At 31.5% G+C, this 14,123-nt stretch overlaps 1 protein-coding gene across 1 annotated transcript; it reads left to right on the top strand.

Moving 5' to 3' along the window:
- Positions 1-3,838: 3,838 nt before the first annotated feature.
- On the top strand, positions 3,839-12,900 carry LOC101209027. The gene is made up of 11 exons (XM_004138152.3): positions 3,839-4,540; positions 5,633-5,782; positions 6,088-6,255; positions 6,718-6,870; positions 6,995-7,147; positions 7,603-7,767; positions 7,900-8,070; positions 8,830-9,016; positions 9,136-9,349; positions 11,614-11,809; positions 12,081-12,900. The coding sequence occupies exons 1-11, from the start codon at positions 4,354-4,356 to the stop codon at positions 12,128-12,130; spliced, it is 1,794 nt and encodes a 597-aa protein (XP_004138200.1). The 5' UTR covers positions 3,839-4,353; the 3' UTR covers positions 12,131-12,900.
- Positions 12,901-14,123: the final 1,223 nt, after the last annotated feature.

The following is a 14,123-nucleotide window of genomic DNA, read 5'->3' as shown; positions in this document are numbered from 1 at the left end:
AATTTTGAAGACTATTTATCAAAATAATGCACTTTAAAAATTATTTACAAAAGTAATGCAAATTTTCTTTCTCTCTCCATTTTTATTCTTTCATCCTTTTCTTTTTTTTTCTCTCTATGGGCAAGTCGCCCATTCCATTTTTTTTCTTTTCCAATTTTTCATATTTTTTTTGTATTCTCTCTTCCATTTGTTTTTTTATTTATTATTTTTCATATATATTTTATTTTATTTGTTCTATTTAAATTTTATTTTTCTTTCTTATTTTTATTATAGGTAAAAAATTTAAATTATTATTTTTTAATTTAATACTAATTTATTTTTTCTCCCCAACAAAAAAAAACAATATGTTCTATGAAAAAAATTGATTCCATTTTATTGTTATTAAAACTTATTTAAGAAGTGTCGATGAAATTTCTTTCAATTTTTTTTATTTTTCAAGTTATGTTTATGATAATTAGTGCTCTTTTAAAATTATTTATTGAAATAATGCAATTTGTATTCTATCTGTGGTCGAGTCTTTATTCTATTTTATTTTTTTTTTAAATCTCTATCTTTAATTTTTGAATTTAATTAGTTAAAATGTGAGGAATGGATGGTAAGAAAACAGTTAAAATATGATAAGTGAATGTTAAAATTAAAAAAAAATTAAAATATGTTATATTAAAGAATTATGATATTATCTTTTTTTTTTGTCTTGTTTATATTAATACTAATAATAATTTTTAAATAGTTAAAATCAAAGTTTTGAAAATAATTATTTAAGAACATATATATAATAATTTTAAATGCAAAATTACTTTTTTTCAAATAATTAAATTTATCTAAATGATAGAAAAGGAAAATATTTAAAATAATTAAGTTTACCTAAATGATAGAAAAGGAAAATATTTTAAAAAAATATTCTAATTATCCAAATAACTATTGTTTAAGCTTAGTGTTTGGATTTTCTTTTTTAAATTCAACCAAATTCAAATTTTAGGGTTGAAATGACATTTAAAGCAAAATAATTTATGGTGAAGGACAATGTTGACGAAATTCTGAAATAAAATCAAAATGCAATTTTCAAATCTTCATTGATATTTGTGCGTTTTTTTTTAAATTTACTCAGTTTCCTTTTTTACCCTAACAAAATAAAACATGATCTCACCATTCACCAATCTTATTTCAATTGTATTTATAATTCTTTTTCTACCTAAACTTTTTATTTTTAAAGAATTACAATATTAATTATCAAATATTAAAACTACAAACCTTGTAATTAATGACACATTCTTACGTCAATGAGTTAAAGTTCAACTTTGTTATTTTTCAATAATTGTACTCTCACAATCCATTCTATAGTTGACGACTTACCTCTCACAAACGTATGAAATCAATTTTTTTTTCTCACGTTTTATTATAGTTTCACTGCAAGCAAGTGGAGAAAAGCTACCGTACTGGATGTTAAAAACACGAAAAGGTGAATAACTACAATATTAGTATTTCCATTTTTTTCTTTGTTTATGCATCGACATAGTAGAAATTTTGTTTAAAAAATCTAACCATCCATTTCGATTGAATTAAGATTTTTTTTTTTCACGAAACTCTTTTCCTAAAAATTGTTCAAAATACATTAAAAATAACTTATTTTTTAAATTAAACACTTGAAAATGTAATCCAAACATACAATAAACAACATCATGTAACGTGTCTAAAAAGCATCGTTTTTTTTTTTCATTTAATAGCTTTTTATAAATATTAAATCACAATAACAAGTAAATGAAAATATATAATTTTTTAATTTTAAAAAAATTATAAGCTTTGTGGAGAATATAATAATAATAATAATAACAATAAATATGGTTTTTCCTTTTGCATGTGATAAGGGGCATTTTGGGAAACATATTGAAAAGAGAAAACGTTTATTCATAAATTTGGGATTCCAAAAAGAGGGAACCGTTTTTAAGAATTCACCTGAATCAGCCGCCGTTTTGTCCGTTCAAACACAATTTTAAAAGCACTTTTTAATTTTTAGCCTTTTCATTTATTACTTTAACTACCCTTTCTCTCTTTCCTTAATTCTTTTTTCCATTCTCCTTTTTTCCCTCTCTTCTTAAATTTCAACTTCCTATTTTTAGATAAAATAAATAAATATTCTCCTCTAATTGTAAGTTTTCGTACTCTTTGCAACTAAATTATTCTATTTATTGTAGCCATTTTACAACAATAACTATTTGTTTTGTTATGATAATAGAACTCATGTCACTTACACATCTTGATTATCGTCATATTTGTCAAAATTATAATATGCAAAAAAGGTGTTATGAGTTGTTTTTTTTATCTAGTGCAATTTTCATTTTAATGGTTGAGAAAATTAGGGTAAAAATTAAAGAAATGTGATGGTATTACAAAAACGATAATATCTATTTAAAGAGTAATTATTGTTGTTAAACTAGCGATTTCGGAGTAGTGGATGTGGACGTTGATATTGCTACAGGAGATTGAGTGGTGATATGGATATTTAACATACTCAACTTTAGTACTACCAATTTATCATATTCATTGGTTGTTTTTTCAAATAAGAGCTAACATGTGCATTTAATATTTTGGTCTTCTCAATACAATACAACACGTACCATTCAATTCAAAGAGGGGAAATAAATATGAGAAGTATATTAGGGTATCATAACGATTGGTTTATATTGCGAATGTGGTGAACGAGAATTGACTTATAATCTCATGAATGTATATTTTAGTGTTTTTAATGCATAATGTGGAATGAGAGAACCAAACGCCATAATGTAAACGTTTATGTATGTGTTCGTTAGGGTAATGTTTAAGTAGGTTGGTTGTTTATATGAAATAAATATGAAAGTCAACGAAACAATGTAGTTTGAATATACAAAAACAAAAACAATTTTAGGTTAAATGCCATTTGGTCCATAAAGTTTAGGGAATTTAAAAGATGACGTTGCATTTTTACAACGAAAACTTGAGTTTTGTTTTAAAATTTGGTATATATATGTATTAATATATTGTTTAAAACTAATTACGTTTGCAATTAAAATTAAATCTAGAAAGTCACGTCACAGTGGGGCCAAACTAAAGTTACTGCTAGTTAAAAAGGTCGATGTTAAAAATACAAATTTGTAAAGACGGTAACTAAATTGAAATAAAACACAAATAAAAATAAGTGGTAATCTATTAAAACTGAGACACTGAACTTAAATTAAACTCAAAGTTTAAAAGAATTTAAATACAACATTTTAAAAACTAATATAATACCGGTAGACTAAAAAATATTCTTGTTCTCAACGACTTAACATTGAATAAAAATTCCACTTGAGGAGACAAAATTTAAGATATATTAAAAGCATATAAACCAAAATTATAAAGCATAGAGTATATAGCCTAAAATTAAAAACAAGATTTAAAGTACGAAGACTGATAAACTATAAGCAACTTTGAATTGGGTATCATAATAAATAATTATTATACTAGTTGAGTTATAACCCAGACTATGATAATTGATGTCATTAGTAAACAAACATCGTAATAATAATGATTTTATATAGTAATAATATAGTTAATTATGTGTTATAATAGTTTAAAACACAAAGTATGATAGTTAGGGATAGAAATAAAAATGAATCACGATAGTCTATCAACAACGCCCAATCGTCGGTTGAATCTTATTTCAACCTAAATTTATTACATTCCCTTGGAAGGGTTATTTTGTTCCATTTTTTGGGAGCTTTTAAGAAATTCAGTTAAATATATATATATATATATATAAAATGTCAAGAAGAAGAAAAAAGTAATGAATGATATAAATATTGAAGAAATCTGTGTCGTTGATGGGAAATCGTAGGTGGGTCGTTCTTCTTCATCAAAAGTGGCAAAAATTTGAAGTTTTTTAAACCACTCGAGATCCATGGCCTCGTTTTAATGGCCCGAAAGAGCAATTTTTTTTTTCTTTTCAGGTTTTCTGTTCTTCAATTATAATTTGGTATCACCCTTTTTCTCTTTAGTTTTTAACCAGAGGAAACATATAATTTCTACATTCTTTCTTTGACATAACGCTATATTTCTTCTATATTTTCCCTTTTTTTTTTTTTTTCCATATACGTTCTCCAAATATTTGCATGTATGAAAAAACTCCATAGCCTCACACCTGAAAATCCCACTAAATCATATCCCAGATGAAACCCATTCTTGCTTTTATTTTCCCTTTGATGATTTAATTTTTCCCAAGAAAACAAATTCCCCCTTGCATTTTCTTTGCTTAGTAGTCCACTAGTTTTGTTTTTTTTTGGGTTTGTTCTTCTTCCTTTTTCCCTTTTGCCTTTTCTCCTGATTTCCCGACATAAAAACATGAGGTGGGAAAGGGTTGAGTTACTTTCAAGACAGGGCCAAGGTGGAGCTCTGGGGGAGATTCCAGGGCCCGGTAAAAGATGGGGACATACTTGTAACGCCATTAAAGATGGAAGATATCTCTATGTTTTTGGGGGCTATGGTAAAGACAACTGCCAGACTAACCAAGTGCACGTCTTCGATACTGGTAGGAGCCTTCTGCTTTTGCTTTTTTTTTTTTTTTTTTGCTTTTGCGACTCTTTTCTTTTCTCTTTACATTTCAATAAGTGGGGAAATTTTGGTTTGATATTGTCGTTCATGTCTGTAATGGTATCTTGTTTGTGATTCTTGTATACCCTTTTGCGTACTCTTTGTTTTTTGTGGTATTCTGTTCTTAATTAGAGATTCATTGTGGTGTTCTTTTGCCTTTCTTGGAGACTTTTGTAATGACAAACTTCAGTTGAGATGTGTTTGTTTTTGGAACTGTTCTTTTTGTTTCTCTTACATTTCAAGAAGTGGGGAAATTTTGGTTTTGTTTGCCATTCATATCTGTAACGGTGTCTTGTTTGAGATTTTTGTATACCCTTTTGAGTACTCTTTGTTTTTTGTGATATTTTGTTCTTTAGAGATTTATTTATGGCTTTACTGTAAGGATATACCCTGTTGTGTTTTTTTGCCTTTATTGGAGATTATTCTGACGACAAATTTCAGTCGAAACGAGTTTGTTTTTAGTGACAATTTTTGGTTTTATTATTGCCATTCGTGTCTACACTAGTATCTTGTTTGAGATTTTTGCATACCCTTTCGAGTACTCTTTGTTTTTCATGATGTTTTGTTCTTAAGCAAGGATTTATTTATGGCTTCGTTATATGTACCAAGCAAGCGTATCCCCTGTTGCGCACTGGTGTGTGTGTTTGTGTTTTGTGATGACAAATTTCAATTGAAATGAGTTTGTTTATAGTAGCAAACTTCCCAGTAAGTTATTTGCTGTTATTAACAGCATGTGTTATGGAATAATATTAAACAATATTTAATTGGAAAAAATATTAAATTTCTGGAAGGAAACTACATGTTTTTAATTTTTTTCTTCCCTTTTTTGAACACTTTAATATTGACACGTTTGATCATTTTCAATGTCTTGGAAGTTCTGGGGTAGGTGGGTAGGGTGTAGGGGTTTAATTGTTTTATCGGGGTTAATGGTGTTTTTCTCTTACGCGTGGCATCAAATTTGGAAATCCTTGTATATACATGCAAATGTACTTGTAAACTGTATTTGCCTCATTGGATTGGTCGTTTGCAGCAAAACAAACATGGAGTCAGCCTGTGATAAAAGGAAGTCCACCTACTCCAAGGGACAGTCACACCTGTACTACAATTGGTGACAACCTTTTTGTATTCGGGGGTACTGATGGAATGAGCCCTCTTAAGGATTTGTATATACTGGACACCTGTAAGTTAATTTTCTCCATATCTCTATAAGTTTTGACCAATGAGAATGTTCAAGTGTCTTCAAAATTCTATGATTGTTTCACAGTCTGGCATCTTAGTTTCTGTGTGGCTATTTTCTTGTATAAAAAGGAGAGAGAAAAAAAATTGTGATGCCAAATAATCTGTTTTTCTTTGGTTAAAGATTCCATTTATCGTGTTGATTAAATTTGAAATGCTCTCTCGTTCAGAAGAAAAAAAAAACTGAAATGTTAAATATTGGAATGCCCATTCATGTCATTAAAAGTTTGCACAATGCTTTACTTTTAGCTATGCATACTTGGATTTGTCCAAGTTTAAGAGGCAACGGGCCAGAGGCACGAGAGGGTCATAGTGCGACCCTTGTTGGCAAACGACTCTTCATCTTTGGTGGTTGTGGCAAATCTACCAGCAATAATGATGAAGTGTACTATAATGATCTCTACATATTGAATACAGGTAATGCCTTTGGGTGTTCTATTTTGATTTCAATATTTTAAACTTTTTAACTTCTGTATATGCATTGGCCGTCTATCCATAAGCCCATCTAAACACTCGTGACTACAAAAAGAACGAAAGAAAGATGGAATGTGGTTATGTGGATTTCTTTAACTTGCATAGGCTTATTTCTTTCTGGAAAACATTGTAAGAATTGTAATGATTGATGGTGCTTTCATTTGGCTGACTGGTAAAATGTATTTGACTGTTAACAATACTGATTTTCTCCTCTAAATGAAGGCTTGAGGGAAGTATATTCATTCGGTATATCTTCTTTCTGCCTGATCCAAAAGAATATATTATATCATGCTCAAGCTTCTTTTTAAGCAAATTGCCTGCTGTTCCATGATCATAATTGTATTTCTGTGGTGTGGATCAGTTTAGTAGTGCATGTTAACATATAATACTTTCCTATGTTTTTAGAGACATTTGTATGGAAACAAGCTACAACAATGGGTACTCCGCCATCTCCACGTGATAGCCATACTTGCTCATCCTGGAAGAATAAGGTTATAGTCATTGGTGGTGAAGATGCGCATGACTATTATTTATCAGATGTTCACATCCTTGACACAGGTACTTATCATTTTTCTCAAGACACTTCATTATCAATTATATGGGCACCTGTTGATGTTCATGCATTATATGCTCAGCCTCTCATTTATAAACCTCCTTATATTGTTTTGGTGTTCCATTATAGATACTCTCGTGTGGACAGAGTTAAACACTTCAGGTCAATTGTTACCACCTCGTGCTGGTCATACAACTATAGCTTTTGGAAGGAGCTTGTTTGTTTTTGGGGGATTTACTGATGCCCAAAATCTATACAATGACCTTCATATGCTCGATATTGGTATGTGTTAATTCCTCATTAGCACCTATGCAATAAGAGGAAAATGAGCTGATCTGTAATGGCATGAAAGCATTGGCTCCATTATTTGATGGCTGACCGAGTTTTTCTCCAACTTTAAAATATGGATATTGATTGCTGAGGGGTGCAAACTGTCTTAATTTTGGGATAGTTGCTGTAAGATTCACATGCTTGTCTAAAACGCTGATCTTGATCATTTGGCTAAAGTTTAGATGTTGCTTCTCTTTAACAATCTTTCTTATGTGTAGAGAGGTTGATTTTTCCATTGTCATATCTTATCACTGAATATTATGATTATTAATGATTGACAAACTCTTTTAATTTAGTTCGTGGGAGGGGTTCTCTCTACCTGGAACCATTAGGCTGTTTTTTCCTTCTTGAACGAAGTTGTTGATGTTTCTTATCATTTTTTTTACCATCTTCAATACTTGATGTAGAAAATGGTGTATGGACCAAGATCACCACTATGGGCGATGGACCTTCTGCTAGATTTTCAGTGGCTGGGGACTGTTTAGATCCCTACAAAGTTGGCACACTTGCTCTTTTAGGCGGTTGCAATAAGGGTCTTGAAGCTCTTGGCGACATGTATTACTTGTTCACAGGTTCATACTCTTATTATTATCTTGGCAACACATGATTATTATCATTTTTTAAATTTGGACCTTTCTTGGATAGTAGTTTCTTCCACATGATTCATGGGTGGTAAATAATTTCTGTTTACTTTTCTTTTTCAGGACTTGCGAAGGAGACTGAGAGGAAACCAGAGAAGTTATCTTTGAGAAAGCAATTGAAGCTGAAGTGTCAAGAACAGAACCTAAATGCTATTCATGGAAGAGCTATGGTACCAATTGGAGTCAATGCCGATTTGTTCCAACCAATCACTGTGCAAGGCTATGGGACTCCATGTAAGGAAGTACCTTTCTAGTATCCCATGCTAGAGTTTTAGATTGTATGTACTTCTTAAAGTAATGAAGGCAGGATGTCCAGTGAATTGTCTTTCCTAGTTCTATCTTCAGTCTGCTTATTACCTAATGGCAATATAAAATTAGTTAAGTCAATGCTTTTGAAGATAGGTTTGTTGTAGAACCTACATGAAAATGAAACCATATTCTATATTGCAATTAAATATGAATCCATCATTGTTCATCAATAATTACAAGAATCTATATCCTGATAGAAGTCTTTTTGAAGATAAGTCTTTTACTTTTACTGGGGATTAACAGCTTGTTTCCTCTTGCTGGCTCATAGTTACAATAATTTCTTTGGTAATTATCCTATTGCGTTGTCCACAAAACCATATTTCCCATGGGGTAGACATGACTGCACCAGGCCAAAGAATTTAGGCCTTGCATAGTGAAGAGAGTGTCCAGAAAGAACTTTTTGAAGTCATTATAATGCTAATGTTGCCTGGTCTACAAAAATGTAATAAAGAAGCATGTAATGGACACAGCAGAAGGGACAACATTTTCACTATCTTCAATTTTAAAAACATAGAGATGTGTGGAGGAACTTGCTTATTTATTTACATATATTTTTATCTCTTTTGGGTTCATGTTGTGACACCTGAAAGTCAAATGAGTGGAACATCTGTTGAGAGATCGCTACTGGTTTATGATACGATTGCATAATTCTGACTAAATTCGGCATGATGTCCTACAACGCAGACAAACACAATTTTCCTTTGAATCAATCTCAGCATCTTCAAGGAAAGAAAAGTTTTCAAGCCAAGGTTACAGAAAGCATAGCAAATGGATACACAATTGAAACTGTTATTGATGGGAAACCTTTGCGGGGAGTTATATTTTCCAACAGACCAAACCCTACTCACTTTGCTCATCATAGTACTGTTAGGTCAGAATGATGTCTAATATTGTCCGTTTTATTCAAGTCATTATGCTTCATGTTTGCCATTTGACAATCTCATCCTTTTATGGGAGTATGATGTTTTAAACTTAATAATCTGTAATCAGGAAGAGAACTTTTGGAGATATTGACCCAATATCCAATGGTGATATCAACATCAAGTCGAAGATTCCTAGACGGACCAAGCAAGATGAAGTAGATAATAAACAAGAGCATGGTAGCAGTATAAATGCTCCTACTATGCATGAACCAGAAATGGTTGTCGCTTCGGCGACACCCATAAAAGATCCAGTATCTTCGGATGCTTCGCTACCATCGAAGGTGACACCATCACTTTTTATTTCCTTTTCCTTTATGCATTGTTACTGTTAATTTATTTTAAAAAGCTCTCTCTGCGAGCATAGCAACATTGAACTAGAAATGGGAACAAATTTGATCAACCTTTTTAGCAGTTCCTCTCTCATGGCTTTAATTTTGGTGTTGTGACATGAGCTGGCCAGTTAGTGAAAATAGAGCAAGGCTTTCTTTATCTAGCTAATAGCTTATAATTTATGTATTAATAGACCTTTTGAGATGTGCATTATTCTTTGGGTTATTGATATGTGAATATGAAGTGCAAGATGCACCTCAATGTAACAAGTTTCTATTTGTTGGTCCCATTGATTGTTTGTCACCATCTTGTTAAGAGTGTAGAGTTTGTGCTTATATCTCTGAAGGTAGGTGGATAAAATTTCCATGTCAATCGCTGATTCACTTTCAGTTTGTTGATGAAACCTTGTTTTTTTTCTCTCTGTCCCTCTTATATTCACAATGTGCTCAACATTAAAATTTCAGAGCTTGATTTGGTTTGAAAGCCAACTTGTCTAAATCTTCTGTAGTATAGATAAAAAGTGAAGAAGAAGATCTCTTGTTGGTTGATCACTATAATGGATAACATTGAAGACTGACACTTGGTGTCTCTTGTTGTGCACTCAGGTCTCACTTTATATGGAAATGTGAATTCTTAAAACTTTATGGGGTCAAATCATTGTTATTGTTTCGTGTTCAGAAATTTAAGGAAGGTACTGTCTTTCCTAGTGACGTGATTGTAGAACATAAATCTTTTTTTCTTAATTGGGGATGGTGTTTGGCAGAACTTTATCTGTAGCAAGTATGGTCTTTCTCCTGGGGTTGGTCTTGTGGTCAAAGCTCTAAGATGTCCGTATATGTATTTTGGAGTAGTTATCCAAAGAAAGTTTATTTAGTTGTTGGTATTATGAGCAACTGATCTTTGGTATAGGAATCTGAACTCTTGAAATCTCCAATACTAAAGGAACTTCGACTGTGATGAAGACTGTGGGATGGCATTTGATACTAGGAGATGGCTTTGTATTCCCTTGGATTCTCTCTTTTAGATTTTGTTGTGGATTATTTATGAGGGAGAATGAGGTACAACTAGATTTTTGCAGAAGTATTTTGGTGTAAACCTACGTTATATAGTTTGGGGTTCTTCTTTGACCTTTTATTTGAGGAATCAATTTCCTAGAAAGCGTCTGAACTTATATCTGAACTTTCTTCTTTCCCTCTATATGGTGCAACCTTCTCAAAGAAGGTAAGGAAATTGCACATCACTTGATAAAGGTGAGACTCAAATGGTGAGCTCTCCTCAAGACATCCAACATCATAATATTTCTGTAGTTCTTTCCCAGCTCAAAGCACTCTTGTTTTACCATTATTCATCAACTTTAGAGCAATTCTAGAGACCATGCTTCTAAACTCTTTGGAGGATGGGCAATGATGGGGCAAGCGATTTATTTTAATTTCTTATCATTTCTTTAGGGTTTGTTTGGCTCAATGAGTTAAGAAGTCGGAGTAGTGAACTCTACTTCTTGTTTGGCCTAAGGAGTTGTGGGTCCTACGGTTAAATTTTTTTAATATTATATCTCATCAACCTCTTCACTTTAGGCTTCAAAAGTTTACAACTCTCCATATTTCATAACCTTTTGTACCTCACTATTCTACTCCTTGCTCCAAACACTCCCTTAGGGTTTGGTCTTCCCTGCCTAGTGATGATTTTTTTTATAATTATTTTTAAATAATAATAATTTTGAAGTAAAAATTTGATCGTTACTCTGCTTGATAGTTTTAAATTCTTAAAGATGGGAATGTGTAACATACTCTAAATTCCCCCGCAAGTGTAAATTACACGTGAGATTGGGTTCATTCAACCATTTATGCACTCAAAATCAATTTTTTTTAAAGTTTAAGTCAATAAAGTGCCATAACCCTCTCGAGCTTAAGTGTCAGGCAAAAAAAGTACGGGGGTTTTATTATAGGCACACAAAAAATGTGGCCTATATATAGGAAACTAGTATGATGTTGAATTTTAAGATAGTGCAAAACTTGAGAAAATAGAGCTTTTACTTAAGATTGAAAGAATATTTACTGTGAAAAACTTTTTCAATCACTTAAAGCGTCATTCCAAATAGGTAATTCAGTTTTGTGAAAATGGGATAAATTTACTGCCCTGTTGGCACCTTGTAAGAGAATCTCATTTTTTTATTATTGATCTTGCATGATCAGAATAGTTCCTTTTCTAATTGCAGGTGAGTTCAAGTTCAGAATTGCCTCCTAGTCTAAAAGATGTTTCAACATCGGCGCAAGCTCCAATGGATATTGGCGTTGAAAATTCTGGAGTTGCAAAGACGAACGATGCCTTGGATTCTACGGCAGACATTCAAAATGAAAGTATTCCGACCCCAGCTTCAATCAAGGAAACTATTGCCTTTTTTCCCGACCAAGGTAGGAACAAAACTATCATGAAATATGGTAATTGTAGGTTGCTAATCTTGTGTTGTCTTCTGTCAAGTTTCTTTGTTCAGACTGTTACTGTACTATGATGGTTATTATTTAATTGAGTATGTTGAGACTTGTTTTGAATGAATTTTGTTTTTGTTTTGGCTATTACGTTTTATTATCCTTTGTAAGCTTTCTTGAAATGAAGGAAAAGAGCTCTTTCACTGTTACACAAATAAACTGAGGTAGTGATTATCTTTTTGTTTTGTTATATCAGATGTCAAAAGACCTACGACAATTGAGGAGGTGACTCAAGTATCAAAATAGTTGTGGAAATGACGAATGAACATGCAATTGTGAAGATAGATGCAGAAATCCCTCAACCCGTTTGTACATTCATAGGAGAGCACAGATGCACACTAGGAAATTACTCTGATCTTACCATCTTCTAACACATCTAGATCTGATCCTGTTGAATCCTTCCATTGATTTTGATTCTTCATATTCGAGTTGTACGTAGTACCCGTATCACAATTAGAGTTTAGACATTAGGCTGTTCATTTGAATCAGCCACCCCACTTGTTTTGTTGCAGCTTCTTATAGACTGCCATTTTCGTTCAGGGAAGGAATCGACCATTGTTTAGAAGCAAACATTTTTTTTCTTCTTTCTAATTTTGTTGCCATTAGCTGCTATTAAAGGCCTGTTCACTTTTAGCTTTCTAGTTGCAACCTCATGTGTACTGGGAAAAAAGAAGTTAGTAAACACTCGAGGTTGGAAAGATTTATGCTCTTGGGAGTTTTTATGACAGGGGAAATTGCTGCTCTGTGCTTTGACTACCATGGAATTTGCAAGGTTGTGATGGTTTGGTTTTGTTCCATTTTTTAACCAAGCCATGTGGAGAGTTAGGTTGACATTGTTTAACCCAGTAGGGGCATGTGGTTTCTTTTCTTCTTCTTCCTTTCCCTTGAGTACAATTGAGATATCGAACGAACTAAAATAACTTGAACTGGTTCGGTTCGTTTCCCTTTTTAATTTCCAGCTTAATTGTTGTTCCTCATTCATACGTTTAATGTTTACTTTTATTATTTAAGCTTCAGTATAGTTTTTTTCTTCACTGTTCTTGTTTTGGTTTAATCTGTTTTCTACATTTGGATTAACCTTCAATCTATATAACATAACCAAACTAAATATTCACCTTTTATGTAGCTAAAATTGATTGGTTGATTTGAATTGGCTCATTCAATTTGGCATCTCTCTTTTTTCTTTTTTGGTTTCTTGAGACTAAATAATATTCATTATCAGTAGGATAATTACATTTTAAACAACCTATTAAACTTTGTCTGTATTGAAAATGTTACTTCTGTGGTTGAGATGTATCGTAACGGTAATGCTAATTACACGAAGATTTGAACCTTTTATCTTAAGAAAATAAGTATGTATCATAGATGAGATCAAGTTTTTTTTGTTTTTGTTTCTTGATATCCTTCACTTCTCAACCATACCACTTTTCTCTCTCTCTTGTCGTGCTAAACCTCTATCACTAGGACGAGTGTGTTGCAATATCATTTAACAAACAAGATTAAAAATTTTACACAGTTTAACCAATAAGATACTTATTATCATTTCAAAGGTTATAACTCTCTTGAAACGCAAAAATAATATTTAACTCAATAATTATAATGTCCCTCTAGGTCATATCGAGGGTATCTACAAGTGATTAAGACATTCAAGTTTTCTTTAATGTTGAAAGCTTGAGATTAATTTTATCACGATTTTTTTAAGTATGACAATTGTGGAGATGTAAGATCGAATCTCTCACCTTTCAAATGCAAGACTGTACCGATTATTGCTGAACTAAATTTATTTTGACAATTTGATCTTGAAGTTGAGTAGTGATTTTTATCATAGAACATACATATAGTTTTGAATATTCCATATAGTGTCGTGGATTTAAACTTCCAAGTCTTTTTAGTATAAGAGTTGTGGCGACTAGAATCAAACCTATCAATTTTAAGTCCAATTATCAAGCATATTTTAGTCATTCATACCAAACATAAGCCATGATTAACTTCATAATAAAATTTATATAATTATTTTAAATGACAAAAAATCTAAAAACATCTAAAAATATTAAAAATATCAAAATATATCAATAATTTTTATCAGAATTATTTTAAATTACAAAACAAATATGGTTTTAGTGAAAAAAAAAATAGCTTTTTTTTAAAAATATAATTTTTATATTTATTTACTTGTGTTTTATGTTTTAATTTTATTCTTTTGTATATAGAAAATAAATATTGCAATCGTGTTATATTT

This window comes from Cucumis sativus, chromosome 1, assembly GCF_000004075.3.
Source record: "Cucumis sativus cultivar 9930 chromosome 1, Cucumber_9930_V3, whole genome shotgun sequence".
Classification (NCBI taxonomy): Eukaryota; Viridiplantae; Streptophyta; class Magnoliopsida; order Cucurbitales; family Cucurbitaceae; genus Cucumis; species Cucumis sativus.
Note: the sequence above shows the minus strand (reverse complement) of the source record. Positions and strands in the feature narration are given on the sequence as shown.

Bases quoted from the DNA above. Each gene is read 5' to 3' on its own strand.
- LOC101209027 (XM_004138152.3), top strand. From the start codon at position 4,354: ATGAGGTGGGAAAGGGTTGAGTTACTTTCAAGACAGGGCCAAGGTGGA. The intron at 4,541-5,632 runs GTAGGAGCCTTC...GGTCGTTTGCAG, and splicing joins AGTGCACGTCTTCGATACTG to CAAAACAAACATGGAGTCAG. The intron at 11,810-12,080 runs GTAGGAACAAAA...TTGTTATATCAG, and splicing joins TGCCTTTTTTCCCGACCAAG to ATGTCAAAAGACCTACGACA.